Genomic DNA, 21,741 nt, shown 5'->3' on the forward strand with positions numbered 1-21,741 from the left:
CTGCAGATGCTGGGAGTTAAGATGGGAGATTTTTAAATGAATCATGTTTAGCCATGACTGCAACGATTAACACTGGAACAAATTGAGAAATATTTCAAATAGCTTAAATAGATTTATGAAGGACAAGAAAAAACATTATGAACATCCCACTATTTGTGCGCTGTCCCAAGAGACCTCAAGTTAACAAGAAGCAGTTTGCTTTTTCGATTTGCTAAACATTATTACTGTACTTTAACCATTCCTACATTTTTCAATGCAGAGATCTTTAAAAAGTCTATATATTTCTCCATACAATGGGTTCCTAATCTCAGCAGGAGTTATCTGAGGCAGGAATGAGGAAGAGACAATCTTGAAGAAAATCAACCCCACACTACTCCATACCTTTTAATGTCTCGTTCGAAGTGGCAAAGCCAGAACCAGACTGGAATCCACATCGTAATCTGCTAAATTCAGGCACCTACAGTGCAGAGTAGTGCATTTCATTTAAACCCAACACACACAGTATACTGTACAACTATTAAATCAGTCTATTAATATCTCTTGGGCAGACTGAATTTGGGATTTTTTTTCCTGAGTGGACCAGTAGTTAGGTACTTATATATCCAAATGTGGAAAAAAAATAATACAACCAAGGAAATCTTTACCAGCAAGGCAACATTGAATTTTAATACTCAAACATAACAAATACAAGACTTATATACAAATACAAAAATTAGTTATACTACTAACAAATATCTTACTGTAAACATAACTAGCATCAATGCACATGTGGAATTTGTCAAAAAATATTTTTTTAAATCCTCCTGATTTCAACTGTAAGTTTTTGAAGACTGTAAGCTAGTCCCAAGCTGCAAGCAAGTTTTCTCCCAAACCTTCAGCTCCAACTCTTTAAACCATTCACTGTAGTAATGACATACCATGGTCTGCAACAAATAAAAGTGGTCACTATATTTTTAAAACATGTATTTGGAAAGATAGTTCAAAGCAGTATAGTGGTGTAGTGTGTTGGGGTACCAGCTTGGTGTGCCATGCAGTGGTTGGGTGTAAGTTTACACAGACAATTCTCCACAGATCGAGTCCCTGATCTCAAGCAGGGAGTATTAAGTACAGGATAGGCACTTCCTGACCGGGAAGGGGGAAAAGAAAATCAAAGGATGAATGGATCACTCCTGTGCATCGCCCAGCAGTCCATTAAAAAGTGGCATTCAGAGAGGCCTGGGAGCAGACCGACTACCTACTCTCTCAGCAGGGTTACTAATGGAGTACAATGCTGCAGAAAAAATGCTCAGCTTTTCTTAAAAAAACAATTCATTTCATAAATCTGAATGTTATTTGCACTGCTCAGCAAAGTGAGAATTCACTCTAATGAGATCAAAAACAACGAATTAGCACTAAACACGTCTTAACTTCCATTTAAAATTTACAATTGGACTTCCACACAATAAACAGGCTACCATACTACTGGCCGTGCATTCCTGCTAGCCTTTCCTTTGTATGAAGGTGTGTCATAACTCATCACTGCCAAAGACAATCGTGAGCTTGGCTCTTTCACATAGAGGACTTTCAGAGCCTACCACTAACCACTGCATTACGCAGTGCATCATCATGGTAATATAAGACAGTTATATTTTACCATCCCAGAGAGGCTGCCTACCTGGGATAGTAAAATATAAATGTACAAACATGTTACAGTTGTTTTATACACCATTATACAGTATACACTTGAAAGCTCTTAAAAGTAGTCATCGTTGTCTTATACCAACTGAATTTTGGGCCTGTTCTAGAAAACATATCAAACAACTGAACAGGTTCCACCAGCTGCCCCTCTGCAGCATGTGAACATTGAATGACAAAACAAGATTAATCAGCACCAAGATTCTGACGCAGGCAAACACAACTGGCATTGAGGTAATGCTGACAAAGACTCAAATGTGCTGAATTGACCATGTAATGCGAATGGCTGAGGATTGCTCCCAAAACAGATCTTTTATGGTGAGTTCAAGGAGGTAAACATTAGAGAACCAGTCAACATAAATAATGCAAGGACAAGCTAAAGCAAAATGCTGCCTGGCCTGCTGAGTATTTCCAGCATTTTCTGTTGTTATTTCAGATTTCCAGCATCCGCAGTATTTTGCAATTATAAGAGGATTGGGAACACACTACCAGTGGTCGGTCAAGTTGGCATGCTTCTATTCGCAAAGGATTAACACATTTTCTAAGCTCAGTGGCTGACATCTATGCAGCAGAAAGTAGAGGAAAGCTCATCTGAAAGCTCAACCCACCGATGATGACTATCAATGTTATAATCAGCCTCGCTATCGACACCACTGGAGAACAGAAACATGAATGTGACCTGAGATTTTGATCGTGCTGAGATTGGTGTGACGACCATTATGTCAATGGACAGCACTGTTGTCTGGAAGTTATTTTAAGGATTCAGGCTGTTGAATATGGATCTTGGTTTCATATTCTTTTATGTGTGAAATGAAGTTTATTTGGGGGAACCCTCCATGTGCTTTTGGTGGTTTTGGTTTTGTGATGAAATATTCCATTCATCACTCATCAGTATTGAACAGACTAAATCTATAGAAGGGGTGAATGTGATGAAATATTCCATTCATCACTCATCAGTATTTCTCTGCCTGTGACTGTGGTTGGTTTCAGTTTCATTTCCATTGTATTGTACTGTGTGTAGGGCTCCGCCCATACCTGGCTCCTATGTAAGCTGGCCCAGCCTGCAGCACATCCAGTACGGCAGACCTCTGGATGGAAGATACATTCTCCTCTGTGTTACCTTCTAAGTCAATAAAAGCCTTGTTTTGTTTCGCTAACATCGAGTCTCGGATTTATTGAGGCACATCAGGTTTCATATGCAAAGACTAAATATCCTAACAGCAACATCAAACGTAGATATAACATGAATGATAGAAACAATCTCTTAATATAATTTCATCCAAATTGCAAAATGCCCTCCGAGTTATCATTGAATGCATTTTATGCTGTCTCATCATTTCACCTCAGAACTGATGATTTGGATTCCCAGCATTCATGATTTTTAGTAGCACAAAACAGTGAGTACAACACAATGCTGTAGAGGATGAATGACAGCACAATTACACAGTAAAGGCTATATAAATCTTTCATTGGCCTTTCATGCAATCAATAGGTCTTATAAAACAAATCCAGTATAAAACAAGTTAAAGATAAAAATGAGTTATGAGCAAAACACCTTGCAGTTTGTTCAGTACTGTGGGTGCCTGCTTATTTGCAGACAGGTAACTGGATAAATAGCCCTTTTTCTTTAATTGGAATTATTAAATATACAAGTGGGATAAAATTGCAGTGTATGACATTTGACTATGGACACCCAGCGCATTCATAAGAAATTCCTTGGTCTGTTATTTTAAAGAAGCTTTGACACATTTCTTTAAAGGAATTTTGTACGTTAATATTGCACTGCACAATTTACCATATTGACTTGACTAGAGAGGTAAAGATACTAAATTAAACCTTCACATTGATTAATGTGAAATATGGCCCACCCTCATTAGAAAGCTCAACTCTCACATGTAAATCTATCAATATAAATATTCTCAGCTCCCAATGTTTTTAGGTTATACTTTATGCTATTTTATAGAAATTGACAACAGCATACATCTTGTTATAACAGGCACACGGACTGTATTGTAATGAAGGTACAGCATATTTCAGTTAGAACTGTGGAATGTCATTAAACAGAAAGGTACCAGTAATGTGTGCATCTATAGTTTATGTTTGGGTTGATAGTCCACTGTGTTGCCCAGTTTAATAGTGAGCCTGCTTATTGAATTAAATGAACTGATTGCAAACAGTACACAGTTAAGTGAACACTACCTGCTTTTCTGCATGTTTTTTTTTATCATTCTCAGTTCAGGATAGTACAGTAGTCTAAAGCAATGATTAACACTATTGTCTTCATCTGTAGAAACTTGAATATAAATGGATTCCAGCAACAGATGGCGATAGCAGTGTAAGACAGATGGCAGTCTTGGTCTAGTGCCCAGCAAATCGTAATCACAATATAATACTGTTGCTTTTCACATCAGAGAGGCCTAGATAAAATTCAAAATGGCTGCTCATCCATCCTGATGCTGAAATTTAGGTGTCATTGTTAACAGCTCCAGGTCTGCAGTTGTGTTGACATGCACCCTACTTGAGAATACTCAGTACCGTCAGACACAGAGTACAAACACATCCCTTTCTTCAACACAGTCAACCTTTAGCCAAATGGGCATCATTAGGGTCCATTAGCAAGTAAAGCAAAGAAAGCACACAGTTGCTATGAAGCTATTCCACATTTTGAGCTATCGATTATAAATCCTGGATGCCCTTTTAGGGACAGATTCATCACTGTCTGGGGAATTCTTTCCACTTTCTTCCAGTCGCTTGACTTGTTGGCATAAATCAGATTTCAAGAAACGATTGTAACTGTCATACTTCATGAGAGTAAATATCTGAAAGGTAAAAACATAGTGCGTCAAACAACGTGGTCACCGAACTGCACCGTCTCTATCTCCTATGGAGCTATGTGTTTCACTAAAATGAAAGCTATTTAAACTAGAAATTATGTTGTTTAGTGCATACTTTTTAAAAACTCAATTCAAAACTAGAAAAGAACAGCTGACCTAACCGTTCTGATTACAGCATTGCAAACCAATGCAAACTCTGGTTTATTCCAATTCAACGTTTAACCTTTAGCAAAATATGTGCTTCTTGGATCCTCAGCAGAGGAACACAGGGTTAGCTTGTGGGAAAAGGTGCCACTTTAAAGAGCAAACAATGAATCTACAGTTTCTTTTAAATAGTAACTCCACAAGATTCCTGTTTTCAGGAGGTGTAATAGCCCATAAGAATAAATTCACAGCAATGAGGTTTTGTGAAATGGTTGAATCGAATGACATTTTCTCATTCCACAGATTATATTTTTCTTACTTTCTGTATGGTAATGGGAAAGAATGTAATTGTTCTACATATTCAGTTCTGTTTGCATTTCTACGGAATAGTTTTCATGTTTTTTAAAGTAATCATTTAAGGGGCAAGACAAAGAAAAATCAACCTTAGGATGGACAGAAAAACTATACCAATAAAATAAAGGATACAATAAAGTTCACAAAATAAATAATGGGCAAAACAAACTGGGCCATGGACAGACAGCCAAAAAAAACTAAATACATTTAAATATAAAACAATTCTAGATAAACAGAAACCACAGCCTTAGAACAGGAAAAATTGGCACAATGGCTCCTTTGCTAAAACCACATCAATGGCAAACTACAGAAGATTTATAATATATTGCTTTTTTTTTTTACATTCTGATCTTTGGTTCCTAAATAATAGAGGTAAAAAGTGTAACCATCTGGTCAACTGAGAGCACAGCATCAAAATCCAATTAGATTTTGTGTTACTGCGTGACCAGTAGCAGAAGTGTGAAGAGCAAAGACTCAAAGCTTAAGCGTTGCCACCAGCCTGTAACATGTTCGAGTGCTCTGAATATCAGGCAACAATGGTGGCACTAACTGAGATACATGAGACAGGCATTAGGAAAATAACATGGAACACATAGGCCGGAATTTTGCGGGAGGGTCAGAAGGCGCGATCGGTGGCAGGTCAGGTGGGAAAGTTTTTTTCCCCCCCAGCAGGTCGGGACCCCGCTGTGAACCCCCTGCCATGTGCCTTTCCCAATGTCGGGTCTGACAGCACTGAGCAGACCCAACACACAGCAGCGGGGGACCCAATTAACCACATTGTGACCTTGTTTAGGTATCAAGAATACATTTTAGCTTACTTTTTGACTTTACATGCTCGCCGACAGGGTCCTCGCTGCTCGGGGATCATGTCTGTTAAGCTGATGCAGGAGATGAATGGCCATTGAATCAGCTGATTACTTGACAGCTTGAAATGTACTATAAAATCTCCTACCTCACAGCTGTTCACTTTCCAAGCTCAGAAGCTGTTGCTTACTGCATTTGGAACACAGATTGAGCTTTACGCAGGTTGCAAGTGTTTGGAGTGAACTCTCTATCCAGTGTCACCTCATTGGAACAACCTCTCTCATCATTGCCAGATCACTTCTGTCATCTCAAGTTCACCTTCCATCTATTACATCAACATCGGTGCCCTTTATACTCTCTCACCTTGGTCCTCAGAATCCCACCATGATCAGCCCCAACATCAGCAGCACCAGGTACACCAGCAGCACCAACAACAACACCAACCTTCTCTGCAATCAACTGATGCTGCATAGGACAGAGGGCATCAGCACCCGACCACATTGCTGTTCGGGAGGCCAGGGATGGACTCACCATGGCCACATTTACTTCACTTGACGCTGTACACCCTGGCTGCCACATAATGCGCCAGGTTGGCACCACCCCACACCAACACCATAAATCCCTACAATGCCCAAGCCATTCCTTTCACACTCATCACCATTTTGGGGGGTGCTGTTATGTCTCACCATTCACTGCAACTCACTAAGCCACACAAATCTATCCAAGAATGCAAAGTGTTGAAAATAAAGGTTTCAATGTTTGACACCACATTAACAGAAACTTTACATGAACATTGCATAAAACACCCAAGTGCTTACCCTTGTGTGTTGTTAGTTGGTATGATTGCACTAGGATGAGGGTGAGTGTGAGGGGTGGCTAGTGAGATGGGGAAGTGATAATATAGATAGAGAGGAATGGGTGGAGGTCCAATGTGCAGGAGTACGGTAGGGAAGGCAGAGTGATGGGGATGTGATGAGAGGCACAGCAGGGTGAGGTTGAGTGTGGCTTTGTACTAACGTTTCTACTGAGATCATTGAAATGTTTGCACCACTGCAGCCTGGGCCTCCTGACCACATCCCTGCTTGTGCCCTCCTCTGCAATGTGCAACCAGTCTGTGTTGATCTCCTGGGGAGGTTTCTTCTGCCCATGGGAAGGAAACAGGACCTCCCTGTGTGCTCTGACTCCCTCCATATGCTTCCATGGGAGAGCCTGGGTGCAGCCCTGCACCTCTGTGCAGTCATTGTCAGTGTTTGCAGCACCTCAATGCTGTAGAACACTGACAGCACAAATGTCAAAATAAATTTGGACATGGTCCCTTTAAGGAAACCGACTGATGACGCGTCATCAAATGATGTCGCCAGACCGCTTCCTCTAATTGGCCGGGAAACACGCTGGGCGGGCTTAACAAGCCCAATCAACTTAAATTCATTTCACAGAGCGGGATGGAGCCAGCAGCGGGGCCCCGACCCGCCACAGACCCGCCGAGGTGAGCAAAATCCCAGCCATAGTGAATGTGCTTAGGTTCAGGAATATGCCAGGGCCCAGTTATATTGCCACGTTCACGTTAATGCCATTTTGGGTGCACATCAATAGAAAAGTGGCAGTATAACTCAAAAAGAAAAAAAGACTTGCATTTATATAGCGCCTTTCATGACTTCAGGACATCCTAAAGCACTTTACAGCCAATGAAGTATTTGCTTTGAAGTGTAGTTACTGTTGTAATGTAGGAAATGCACAACCAATTTGCACACAGCAAGGTCCTACAGACAGCAATGAGATAATGACCAGATAATCTGTTTTTTAGTGATGTTGGTTGAGGAATAGACATTGGCCAGGACACCAGGAGAACTCCCCTGCTCTTATTCTGAATAGTGCCATAGGATCGTTTACGTCCACCTGAGAGGGCAGATGGGACCTCGGTTTAACGTTTCCAGCACATCCCACAGTGCAGCACTCCCTCAGTAATGCACTGGAGTGTCAGCCTAGATTTTGTGCAAGTCTCTGAAGTGGGATGTGTAACCATAGCCTTCTGACTAAGAGGCGCGAATACTACCACTGAGCCATGGCGAACACACAAGTGATTATCAAGAACACAAAATCCACAAGGAATGCGCTCTCCTCCAGGAGGACGTCTCCCACTGGTTTGTGTTTGCACCAAGTGAAGTATAACTCCAGTCTTAATGAGTGTATTTCTTTTTAAAAGACTTGGGGGGGAAAATTTGGTTGGTTAGCACCTCCCGTTAGTGCCTCTGGGGGCACTAATGGGGCGCTAGGAACTTAGCACCCGAGCGCAGCGAGTTTAGCGTCGCTCGCGAAATTGACCAGTTGTTTTGCAGCGGTGCTAAAGACTACCGCTACGATCTCCTGCGCCCGCAGATCGTGACGTCAGTCCAGCATGCAAAGCCCCGGTAGCGCCCTGGACCAGATATTGAGTCGTGCTCAGTGCCTTAGCGCCTGCCGCTAGGAATGACAGGTAGAGGGGAACGTTTCCAAGTCGGGAAGGGGCTGGAAGAGCGCTATTTAAAGGTGGGTGCTTCCTGTCTTTTCTTGTCGGCAAAATTTTTGGTGCACGCAGGTTGAGAAGGAGAGAGACATCTGGAAAGTTTTAACGCTGTCCTAAGGAGTCTTGGCCCTCAGCACCACTTTTGAGGTTCTTAAGCGCCGAGCTCTTTCCCTGGGCCTATCCATTAGTGCTTCCAACACAATTGCTTTAGAGGTCTCTCCAGGCCGAGATTCAAGGCTGCAATGAACAGGGTGTGGCTGGCCAGCAAGATGGCCCCTCCCCTTTAAGAACTGGATGGCGCCAGTCTGTCTGGTTTCCATGGCAACCGACATTGCCTCAGCTTCGGTAGCATTCGGAGGTAGCGCCTTGCTCCCCGACATTAGCGCCTTGAGAGGTGGGTAGCGCTTGATTTAGCGCTCAAATCACCTCCATGGGCGATAGAGGTGAATTTTGTAGTCGGAGGCGATAGTTAGCACCGGGCGCCAAACTTTGCGCCCGGCCAATATTAGCTCCCCAAAATGGGCGACATCCAATTTTTCCCCCTTGATTTTCAAAAGAGATCCAGGCAGTGAGGTTTCCCTCTTCAATGTCTTTGTTATTTCAGTTTAAATATAATACTTTACTTGCAAAGTAACCAAGTGCTCCATTTGTTACAGAGTGCAGACATGGGAAAAGAAATGCTGTAGCCTAAAACTGCCTCCACTGTTGTCAATATTTTATCATCTCTTAACACAAAAGGTTTCAATTGTATTTCAGCACATATCATATTTCAGTGCTGGTTGAAAGCACTGCCTAAAAAGTACAAGGTATCTTTGAAAGAATTTGCATACTGAATGTGTGCGTTTTAAAAAGGCTGTAACCTGACTTTACGTTCCAAATTACTTCTTTTAATTTGTGTAAATCATCTGACTGTGTGGGTTCTTGACTGAAAAGGCACATAATATGGAAAAAGCTTAAACACTTAGTGCAGGATAATGAATTAAACAGAAGGCCACCAGCTCTGCTCAACAGAAAGCAGTTGGAAAATGGTTTGGAATGATTTCAAATTAAATTTGATCCTCTGAATACATATGTTAGCAGTATACTTAAGTGAGTTCAACCCCATTGCTGTACACAAGGCACCAGATTGACCAATAATAACTTGTCTTTTGCCATATTTAAAAGTATTTTTGTCTCTTCACCATTGCTCCTCCTGTGCCACACCTCATTCCATGACCGAAAGGACAGTCAGTTGATCTGTTCACGGGCTGCTGCAATCGGTTGCTGATAAATGCGCAACAATGTGAGAAGGTACCGGGACCTTGTTCAGTGATTCTCATCAGCAAGGGTGAGATATGGATTTCAGCTGGTCAGTCCTATAAACGGGGCTTCTCCTGCCTGACTTGGATGAAGGAACCCACCTATTCAAGACAATACCACAGGAGGCAAGTGGAGGGACCAAGCTTGCATCCTGCCACTCACTGGTACATGATGGGCTCTAGTACAGATCAGCAAACTTTTCAAACAAATAATTTAATGTTGTTTTCATTAAGATTAACATTTGTCAGAGGTTTGTGGTTGGCATGACTTGATTTTCATTTTATTTACTTTGTAGTCCCCTGCAATCCCATAGCAAAGAAAGACTTCGTGGGTCTGTAACTTCATCCAGTAAAATGGAATTACAATGGTATTTATCCATGCTCTTTAACATAAAATAAACTACTCCATATGGAGAGGCGCACAGAAGAAAATATGACTGTCTCTTTGATGAGTGTATGACACAGAATCAAAGCTGGAAGTAAACTCTCAACGTGAAAGTTAATGTACTGTTTGTATGTAATTAAGATATATGCATCGTCAGCTGTATGCAAGCTTGAAGAGGAATTTGTTTAAATATTTGCATAAACCCACATTATAAACAAATCGTAACTTTAGTACTAATGCCTATGCAAATAAGCGAGAACAAAACTTACATACAAGAACAAACATAAACAATATATCAGACACGTGAGTTACATATGAATTGGTTTGATTTTAAAATGTAAATGTTGCAATCCAATATTTTTCATTTAAAAAAACTGACAAACTAAAATGGTATATATCAATGTGTAGTTCATACACACAGAGCTACAGGTGCTAAGCAAAATGACATTAATCATGACACGTGCTCTTTGAAATTAGAATGACAAATTAAAGTTTTCAAAATGGATGTCAAGCAGTCATGTGATCATATCATGAGAGGTCAATCTCTGATATAAGACACAGGCTTGTTGGGCCTAATGATTTTTTTACTGTTCCTAAAAAATCTTACATTGTTATGTTAGAAAAGGAATCTCTCACAATCAGCTTTGTATATTTAAACAGTGAACAATCCTGAATATGAAGTATTTCTAAACTGGTTTTCTACCACATATTCCAAATCTCAAAGTTAATATTTAAAATGGGCTATCACAAAACATGCTAAGCCTGTGATAACCAACCAAAACATTCATAGCGAGAGGGTTTGAGTACAGGAACAAGGATGTCTTGCTGCAGTTGTACAGGGCCTTGGTGAGACCACATCTTGAGTATTGTGTGCAGTTTTGGTCGCCTTATCTGAGGAAGGATGTTCTTGCCATGGAAGGAGTTCAGCGAAGATTCACCAGGCTGATACCTGGATGGCAGGAATGACGTATGAGGAGAGATTGGGACGATTGGGCTTGTACTCGCTGGAGTTTAGAAGAATGAGAGGGGATCTCATTGAAACTTATAAAATTCTGACAGGACTGGACAGACTAGATGCAGGGAGGATGTTCCCGATGGTCGGGGAGTCCAGAACCAGTGGTCACAGTCTAAGGATAAGGGGTAGGCCTTTTAGGACTGAAATGAGGAGGAATTTCTTCACCCAGAGAGTGGTGAACCTGTGGAATTCTCTACCACAGCAGGCAGTAGAGGCCAATACATTAAATATATTCAAGAAGGAGTTGGATATATTTCTTAAGGCTAAAGGGATCAAGGGGTATGGGGAGAAAGCAGGTACTGAAATTGGATGATCAGCCATGATCGCATTGAATAGCGGAGCAGGCTCGAGGGGCCGAATAGCCTACTCCTCCTCCTATCTTCTATGTTTCTATGTAAAAAGCTTCACCACACTTGTAACACAGCAAAAACTGAATGATGGATAATTCTCAGGAACTAATTCAATCTTTGGCATTTGCTGAATAGGAACAACTGAATAAAATGGAACATTTTGATCATTAAGCAGTTTTGACAGCGCTATTGAATGCTGTCATTCTGTATTTGTGCCAAAAGAGGTTTTCTACCCTTTCACGGGTATCACTCAGCACAGCCCACGCACAACAGGAAGCAGCAAGTATTCAGAGTGCGGAGAATGGGGCAACTTTTAAAAAAATATTTCCACACAAATAACAGTAACTTGTGTATACTACAAGATTTGAGACTAAGACTCACTTACTCCTGTGATGGAAAGATTTATAAAGGTTTGGAGCCTGTATAACAACTGACTGATAATTACATAAACATGGAACTGATAAATCATCCTCTGTGCTGTTTTTAACTACCAATTATTCAAGTTTACCAAATTAGAAGTGTTTACTCAGCTACTTAAGTGAACCATTTCAAATGATGAGTAAATGTCTGGTTTAATGTTAAGCTGTGAATTATACAAAATAATACATCTCCAGGGTAGCAGTCAAGTCTGTGGTCCAGATGACAATCTTACATCCCAGATGAGATCAATAAACCTGTCTGATACTTTAGAAAGTCATTTTGTTTCTCAATTAGGGAGACTTCATGTTAGGGCAAATTGTCTATAATTTGTGGAAGGAATTGGCAATTTCTCATTTAGTGCTTTATATTGTTTTGAAGTAGGGCGAAGCTGCAAGATGGAGCAAGAAGCAGAGAGAAGCCAGTAAAGGGGTATGAAGCAGGCTGCAGGGTTGGGAATAAAGGAAAAGCTGGTTGAAGCAAGAATTGACAATCCAATAGAGAGTGAGAATTTGGGAGAAGCTGATAGATAAAGCAAGCAGATGGGAAAAGCTCCTCCATAATACTTTTCCATTTTCAACTTTATCTTTACCAGCTCTTTGTCAAGTCACTGAAATTAGTGGTACTTGCAGCCACAGCTATGGACATTCTGCTGCAAACTCATGTCTACAGAGTTGGAGACTATACAGGCTCATTTCTAATAAGAGTCGTTGCTTGGGCTGAATTCAAAGCCAGATTCCATAGGTGATACAATAGTGTGTTAGCAAAGGTGATACAATAGCGTGCTAGCAAAGGTGATAAAATAGCGTGCTAGCAAACACAGGCATCCCATTAAACATGTATGGTGTTGCTATCATCATCTATACATCTACTGTTAACACAAGTTATATGGCGACAGACAGACCACAGCAAGAGATTAAAAAGCAGTAGGTTTTCATTTTAACCTCGGCGTCTATTGCATAATTTTTTTTTTCTAGGGATAAAGGTAGTTATATCTACCTTGCAATAAAATGGTTGCAAGGTAGATATAACAACATTTATCACTAGAAAATATTTTTTTATGCAATAGATGCTTGGAGAAATTAGCCATCCAGAAAAATAAACATGAAATAGGTTACCTGTTCTTGCAGTTTCTGAAACATGAAGGGGTGTGGTTGTGCCAGCATGCTCTCACTGAGACGAGACTGTCCCTCCACATTTACCTGTGTTGCGGCCTTACTGCACAGAAAGGTTTGGTAGATCTGCTGTGCCTTGCCATGAAGCTTAATCAATGCAATAAAGAGTATTCAAGAATTAATACATAAGTATTGGACCTAAATTAACTTTGACACAGATAATCAATTAGAATATTAGCCATAAGTTAATATATGTTAGATCATTATGATAATTACAATATAGTATAATATATAGTACAATACCTTTATTGTTTTAGTTTTATATAATTTTATCAAATATATTTCAGTGAGTTCGGGGCAATAATTCAGTTTGAGATACTGCTGAAGTTCATAAACATCATGAGCTTTCCTATCTCATGAACCACTGGTAGCCATCAATTATTCTAGAATCATTAAACCAATTAAATGGAAGGAAATTGCTCTATGAAGAGATAATGACCTAGAAATTCATCTCGGGCAGTTGCACAAATCGGGCGGTATCGGATCGGCCGCCCGTTATACGCAGCACCTGATACTCAGAAATTAGGAGAGCGAAGAGGAGGCATGAAAAAACACTGGCGGGCAAAATAAAGGAAAATCCCAAGGTGTTTTATAAGTATATTAAGGGCAAGAGGATAACCAGGGAAAGAGTAGGGCCTATTAGGGACCAAAGTGGCAATCTGTGTGTAGAGCCGGAAGATGTGGGTGAGGTTTTAAATGAATATTTTGCATCTGTGTTCACTATGGAGAAGGACGATGTAGGCATAGAAATCAGGCAGGGGGATTGTGATATACTTGAACAAATTAGCATTGAGAGAGAAGAGGTACTAACAGTTTTAGCGGGCTTAAAAGTGGATAAATCCCCAGGCCCAGACGATATGTATCCCGGGCTGCTGCGTGAGGCAATTGAAGAGATTGCAGGGGCTCTGACACAAATTTTCAGAACCTCTCTGGCCACAGGGGAGGTGCCAGAGGACTGGAGGACAGCTAACGTAGTACCATTATTCAAGAAGGGTAGTAGGGATAAACCAGGAAATTACAGGCCAGTGAGCCTAACATCAGTGGTAGGGAAATTATTGGAAAAAATTCTGAGGGACAGAATTAGTCTCCACTTGGAGAGGCAAGGATTAATCAAGGATAGTCAGCATGGCTTTGTCAGTGGGAGATCATGTCTAACCAATTTGATTGAATTTTGAGGGGGTGACTAGGTGTGTGGATGAGGGTAGTGCAGCTGATGTAGTCTACATGGACTTCAGTAAGGCTTTTGACAAAGTCCCACATGGGAGACTGGTCAAGAACGTAAGGGCCCATGGGATCCAGGGCAATTTGGCACATTGGATCCAAAATTGGGTTAGTGGCAGGAGGCAGAGGGTGATGGTCGAAGGTTGTTTTTGTGACTGGAAGCCTGTGTCCAGTGGTGTACTGCAGGGATCGGTGCTGGGCCCCTTGTTGTTTGTAGTGTACATTAATGATTTAGATAGGAATGTAGGAGGTATGATCAGTAAGTTTGCAGATGACACGAAAATTGGTGGAGTGGTAAATAGCGAGGAGGGAAGCCTCCAGGCTACAGGACGATATAGACGGGTTGGTCAGATGGGCAGAACAGTGGCAAATGGAATTTAACCCTGAAAAGTGTGAGGTAATGCATTTTGGGAGGACTAACAAGGCAAGGGAATATACAATGAATGGTAGGACCCTAGGAAGGATAGAGGATCAGAGGGACCTTGGTGTGCATGTACATAGATCCCGGAAGGCAGCAGGACAGGTAGATAAGATGGTTAAGAAGGCATATGGGATACTTATATTCTATGTCTCGGCTAATGAAGGCAAGAGCAGGGAGGTTATGATGGAGCTGTACAAAACGCTATTTAAGCCACAGCTGGAATACTGTGTGCAGTTCTGGTTGCCACACTATAGGAAGGATGTGATTGCATTAGAGAGGGTGCAGAGGAGATTCACCAGTATGTTACCTGGGCTGGGGCGTTTCAGCTATGAAGAGAGATTGGACAGGCTGGGGTTGTTTTCCTTAGAGCAGAGAAGGCTGAGGGGGGACCTGATTGAGGTGTACAAAATTATGAGGGGCATAGATAGGGTAGATAGAAAGGAACTTTTCCCCTTAGTAGAGGGGTCAATAACCAGGGGGCATAGTTTCAAGTTAAGGGGCAGAAGGTTTAGAGGGGATTTGAGGAAAAACTTTTTCCACCCAGAGGGTGGTTGGAATCTGGAACTCACTGCCTGAAGGGGTGGTAGAGGCAGGAACCCTCACAACATTCAAGAAGCATTTAGATGAGCACTTGAAACACCGTAGCATACAAGGCTATGGACCAAGTGCTGGAAAATGGAATTAGAATAGAAAGGGCTTGATGGCCGGTGCAGACACGATGGGCCGAAGGGCCTCTTTCTGTGCTGTATAACTCTATGACAGTTCCATTGACTGCAATAGCACCAAATATCAGGTGCTGCGTGTAATTCTGACAAATAGTTTGCGCAGAAGCATGTTAAAAGAGTGATCAGAGATGCAAAGAGGGACCTTGATGAAAACATTGCTGTAGATGCAAAACATAACACAAAGAAATGTTTTCAGTTCTGTAATAGTAAGAGAGAAGCAGTTAGAGAAGTGATGAGAAGCTAAAATATGCAAACAGGGCTGAAGCCGAGGATCAGCACAGGATAGTTAATACACGAAATGATTATTTCCTCCAAGTATTTACTAGGGTATACATGAGCAACATGCCCTCCCCAAACTGTAATAACCCAAGTAGAATTAGTGACTGATATAAATGAGAGGTCCTAGGTATAAAAGATTCAAAACAAATAAATCTTCAGAAATAGATGATATTTAGTGCTAAGTGAGACAAGGGAGGAGATCTGTGAGGCACTGACAGATATAAGGGAGTCCTGGTTGATTGGAAGCAGGCTAAAATGGTACCCATTTTCAAAAAAAGTGACAGAGAGGACTCAGGCTAATACAAACCAATTGGTCTTACTTCAATACAGTGCAAAGTAATGGAATTGATTATCAGAAGTAATATTGAGGAATAACAATATTAATCCAGTAAGCAGCAGCTAACAGATTCAGAAGAGGAAGAGTATGCCTGATCAATCCTCTTGACATTTTTGAGGAAGTGATATCCCAAGTGGGTGTTGAAAGGTCTATGATGTGGTGTACCAAGACTCACAAAAAGCATTTGACAAAGCTTCACGTGGAAGGCCATCAGTTTAACTCAAAGCAGTGGTGATTTTGCACACAACTTGGGAATGGATAAGAAAGTGGTAGAAGAATAGAAAGCATTAGTTACTTGTTCGAAAAGTTATGTCAGGGTGGGGGCAAAGTGTTGAGTGGGGTGCTCCAGAATCATTTTTGGGACTCCCCTACTCTTCCTAATTTAAACTCTTGGGCCTAGAAATTCAGTTTTGCCAGTTTTGGGGCGCTTACGTTAGCGCCCGCCCGACTTCAGCGCCCGCCCCAAAGTTGCGCCCCCTTCGCCGAAATTCAGTTGCTTCGCCCTAAGAGGTTGCTGGAGCGCTAAAAGAGGCGTTACACGACTATCTTTAGGCGCTAAGCCGGCGGTGCAGAGGGATAGCGCCGAGGCGGGGCGCAGCGCGGGTGCGGTCATTTTTTGATTGACAGCAGACCTCGTGGCGCCGGCCAGCTCTTAAAGGGGGAAGGGACGATTTGGTCTGCTGCCACGCCCTGCACACTGCAGCTTTCAAACTAGGCCTCAACACTGCTGCTGAGCCCAAGGAGCCATGGCAACGCATGAGAAGGCCCGTGAGCGTGCCCTGCGCTTCTCAGAGCGTGATCTGGATATCATGCTGACAGCATTGGAGAAGAGGCGCAGGATCTTGTTCCCAGACAATGGCAGGAATCCCACCCACCGCGTCTACACCAAAGCCTGGAGGGAGATCGCCACCAGGGTGTCGTCCTACGGCGATGCCCCCAGGGACAAGGTGCAATGTCGGAAGAAATACAATGACCTGACCAGGATTGTCAGGGTGAGTACCCTTTCCACTCTCCTCCTCATTCTTGCATGTACACCTGACATGATGGGCAAAGGGACCTGAAAGGCCTAATGGGCAGCCCTCAGCCAGCAGCTTTGGGACAGTCATGAGCATCAATTGCACATTCTGCACTTTACACACTGGCCAAGCTATTCCACCATGAGAGGCAGTGCACACTAGATCAGGGCTACACTCTGGCCAAGCTATTCCACCATGGGAGGCAGTGCACACTACGTCACGGCTACACACCGTACTTAGAGCCCGTCCTTTCTCTTGCAGGCTAAACTTGCGAATAATCGCAAGCGCCGCGACATCACCGGGGGAGGCCGCGCCAAGTTCCAGAAGCTCACTCCCCTGGAGGAGCACGTGAGTGGCCTCATGGGAGGCCGCGTGATTGTGCCCAGAGCGTGCGGAGAAGCCGACCCTCCGCTGCCCGGCAATGGTAAGGACCTCGCCTTTTGGCCCTCTCTCGTCGCACTTGCGCATCCGAGCTACCTCCTTTGCCACTGTGCCACCAATGCGCTGAATGCCACCAGTCATGACTCCCTCGCTGACGCCCTCTCCTCACTCTGAAGCTACTCTTGTGCCTTCCTGCTTTCAGCTGGTGACGAAGAGCTCCCTGAAGCTGCCAGTGACAGTCCCTCCGAACAGGAGGAGGAGTAGGAGGAGGAAGAGCAACCCGGACCATCAGGGGAGGACTCAGGTCCCGCAGCAGAGGGCGAAGTGTTGGACACGTCTTCCCTGGACGAGAGCCTGGAGCAACTTTCGGAGGGGAGTGCAGCTGCTGGGATCAGTGGCGTCCAGCCACCCAGGAGGGCTGCGGGTGGGCCGCGGCCTTCCCCCCAGAGGGGGGAAGGATCGGAGGGGAGTGCAGTTGCTGCGGACATTCGGCGCCAGCAACGTGCCAAGGGTCGCCTAGCTCGGACCCCTGCGCCCCAGCGGGAGAGTCCCGCCTCCAGTCCGGCCACCTTCACCTCGGAGGAGGTGCGCCAGCTGGACCAAGTGGCCGAGGATTCGGACCGCCGCCACACAGAGCTCATGCAGGTGGTGGGATGGATGCCTGAGGCCATCGAGTCGCTGGCGACCAGTGTGCGGGAGTTTGGGGCATCAAATGCCGAGAGTGGCCGGATGATGATGGAGGTAGTGGAACGGATGCCTCCGGCGATGGAGTCGCTGGCTGATGCCGTCAAGTCAGTGGCGGATGTGATGCGGGCGCAGACCAAGGCAACAGGGGCACTCACTGCTGCCACACGCGCTGCCTCAGCCAGGCATCGCCAGGACACCCGCCGCGCTGCAGCAGCACAGCGATCCGCCCTTCGGCTGATTGGTGCGGATCGTGCAGTGCGTGCCCGGGCGAGTGCCAGCGTGCGACATCACCAGCCAGCGCCTCCAATACGCCAGCTTGCCCACATTGCGCCATCCGTCGCCGCCACTCCCCCAGTGGAGCGTCAACGGCAAGCGGCTGGAGCTGATGGTGGGCATGCACATGTGCGCCAATCAACAGCCGGCCCCTCGAGGCCCAAAGCCCGTGTAGGCCGCCCCCCAAGGCCATCTGGCGGAAGGACATCTGATCCTCAGGCGCCTTCCCCCAGCCTCGCAGCAGCCACTGGGCAGAGCTTGCGGAGGAGCAGCAGGCCGGGCAGGGGCACCAAAAAGCTGGACAAGGTCTCGCCCTCGCGGGCCACTAAGTAGAGGGTGTGGCCAGCTTTCATTTTATATGGCGGTGGACATCTTTATTTTGCCCATGGTTGTTTTGTTTATGGGTATGTTTTTTGCGTTAAGGCTGAGGTTGAGGCCTGGTTTGTTCAAATGTGGAGTTACTCCTCCCCAGGTTGTGGGAGTGAGTCGTTTGTTGCACTTTTTGTGGGGGCCGTTGATTGTTTTTGGGATTCATGTGGGAAGGGGTTTCATTTTTGTCAAATATAAATTTATCTTTATTCAGACAGTGTCCATGGTTGTTCTTGTTAGTCTTTGTTGCCTTCGCCAGCTGAGGGCTTGCGGAGCGGCTGCATTCATCTTGCTTCATGGCCACAAGGCATTCCCTGACAGGGGGCTTAGAAGTTACGTTCAATAAGCTGGCGACGGACGGCCCTTGGACCTTGTCGCTCCCTCCTGGGAACGTACTCCTCCTCCTCCTCCTGAGGTGGTGGTCCAACGTCAGGTGGCAGTGCCTGAATCCTGCGGAGAGCCAGGTTGTGTAGCATGCAGCAAACTACGACAAATTGGGAGACCCGGTGCGGCGAATACTGCAGAGATCCGCCGGAACGATCAAGGCAGCGGAACCGCTGCTTGAGGACCCCAATAGTTTGCTCGATGATGTTTCTGCTCCTTTGATGGCTCTCGTTGTATGCCTCTTCAGCAGCGGTCCTGGGTGCGCGGAGCGGGGTCATGAGCCAGGTACACAAAGGATAGCCTTTGTCCCCGAGTAGCCATCCTCTTGGGGGAGGCTGTGCCTCGAACATGTCATGCACAGTACTCTGCCGCAGGATAAAGGCATCGTGGCAGCTGCCTGGAAAGCAGGCATTGACAGCCAGGATGCGCTGCTTGTGGTCACACACCAGCTGCACATTGAGAGAATGGTAGCCCTTCCGGTTGCGATACTGCTCGCCATGCTCCAGCGGTGCCCGCAAAGCCACATGCGTACAGTCAATGGCGCCCTGCACCAAGGGGAAGGCCGCGAGTCTAGCAAATCCCACTGCACGCTGATGCTGGCTCTCCAGGGCCATGGGGAAGGAGATGAATTGGCGTCTCCTTCTGAAAAGGGCATCGGTCACCTGGCGGATGCAGCGATGCACGCCGAACTGGGATATGTTACCTATGTCCCCAACAGCGGATTGGAAGGAGCCGGTGGCATAGAAGTTCAATGCCACCGTCACCTTTACTTCCGCCGACAGAGACGTCCTGCACCTGAGCTTTGGACGCAGATCTCTGCGAAGCAGGTGGCAGATCTCTGCAACCACCTCCTTTCGGAATCTCAGCCTTCTTACACATCGCGCGCCACTCATGGTGAGGTAGGAGCACTGCTGGCGGTATACCCTGACTGGGTAAGGCCTATGTTGCCGACGCCTGTTGCCCCCTCTGCCTCTAGCCAGGGCTGCCCCTCTGATCCCGCGTCTGCGAGCCCTACGCACATGGCGCTGAAACTCCGCATTGGCACCCCATGCAACCCCCATCAAATGCTGGCAAACAGTCAAATTTCCAACAGGGCACTTGCAGCGCTTTGGCCTGAGTCCAAAAATACCTGAGCTATTGCTGCACGAAACCAGTTAGCTCTCCTCCTTGTTGTGTGTCCAGAAATCCGTTGCACAAGAGTGTTTGCTGCAAAATGGCTGCCCTTTATACTGCAGGGTATGTGCCCTTTAATTTGCGCTCCCCGGGGCCCGCGTCGGCTGTGTTGCGTTCCATTTTACAAACGCTCTGGCCGCCAGCCGCACAATGGGGCGGTCCGACTGAAGTTTGGAATCGGGGCGCGCAAAGGGCGTTGCACGAGGATGTGACGTCATTTTCTGCGCGCGCAGCCGGGCGGGCGCTAAACTTTGCGCCGGCGCTAAGGGTCAACTTAATTTGGGGCGAGGCGCAAACTGTGCTGCGCCCGGGCGCTACACGCATAGCGCCCGAAATTCACTTCTCTTAAGGCGCTAACTGCTGGCGCAACCAACTGAATTTCTAGGCCTCGGTTTCATAAATTTATAGCAGCTTGGTCAAATTTGCAGATGAAATGAAACTAGGAGAGGCAGTGGATTCTGAGCAGGCAGCTCAGGAACTACCAAATAAGTTGGTCAGAGAGGCAGGTGAAATTTAATATGGGCAAGTGTAAAGTACTGGATGTAGAAAGAAAAAATGGACAACATAAGTATTCCATGAACAGTGTGAGATTTTAAGAGATCTAGGTGAAGAGTAAATTCAATGCTCTACATGCCTAACATGTGGAGCAGCAATCAACAACGTAAATAGAATGCTGTACCATATAGACCGAGTAGAGTACAAGTCAGAGGAAGTCATGCTCAAACTACATAGTGCTCTGAACAGGTTTACACATTGAGTACTGTGTCCAGTTCTGCTCCCCGAGACACAAGACATTGAAGCCCTGAGGGCAGTTCAGAGAAAAGCCATGAGGCTGATCGTTAGCATCATATGACTGATTTATAAAGAGACAGGAAAATCTTGGGCTTTTTATTCATGAAAGGAGGTGACTGAGGAGTCACCCGTCGAGGCTTATAAGAAAATGGCATAGAAAAGGTTGATTCAGGAAATCATTTCCAACTAAACTGTGAGAACAGGACAAGGAAAGACAGGTTAAAACTAGTAAAATGGCAATTTAGAATTGATATCATGAAGTTCTTTACACAAAAGTGATCAACACGTGACGTAGACTCCTGGGTAGTAGAGCGAAGGTGAAAACTGGAATTTTTAAAGAAATTATTTCATACTCTGATGGGTAATTCTGGAAAGAAGAACTAAAATAAACCAAATCACCTTCCTCACCCATACTTAGGTTGTGATTTGTGAAATAACACAAACTTACAGTCTTCTGTCGGCCTTCTTGAATCAGTTTGATTTGATAAATTATGTAGGCAGTTTTGTGCTTGTAAAGTGTGAGAGGTTAATATGAGGGAATGGCATGCTTCACTCGTCATTCAGTGTCAACATCAACCTCTACCTCTCAATTCTGGCATGGCATGGGCAAATGCAGAGTAAGACCCACTGTGACTTTCCTTCAGTACTATGCATTAATCCCACTTTCCATACAACGTGCCCTACAGTGCCAGTGCGAATTTCTCTCGATTTCACCTCAGTAACTCTGTGA

General features: G+C 44.6%; 1 protein-coding gene across 2 annotated transcripts in view; it reads right to left on the bottom strand.

The window, feature by feature from the left end:
- Positions 1-637: 637 nt before the first annotated feature.
- LOC147113445 (regulator of G protein signaling 10-like) overlaps positions 638-21,741 on the bottom strand; it is a 92,210-nt gene continuing 71,106 nt past the window's right edge. For both annotated transcript variants that reach the window (XM_085994527.1, XM_085994528.1), the window contains exons 4-5: positions 12,897-13,040; positions 638-4,493 (exon numbers count right to left, since the gene is read on the bottom strand). In XM_085994527.1, the coding sequence (XP_085850653.1) occupies positions 4,344-4,493; positions 12,897-13,040 (294 nt within the window). In that variant the 3' untranslated portion in view covers positions 638-4,343. The remainder of the gene's footprint in view (positions 4,494-12,896; positions 13,041-21,741) is intronic.

The sequence above is a fragment of the Somniosus microcephalus genome, chromosome 8, assembly GCF_052327205.1.
Source record: "Somniosus microcephalus isolate GS21.2 chromosome 8, FLI_Smic_1.0, whole genome shotgun sequence".
Taxonomy (NCBI): Eukaryota; Metazoa; Chordata; class Chondrichthyes; order Squaliformes; family Somniosidae; genus Somniosus; species Somniosus microcephalus.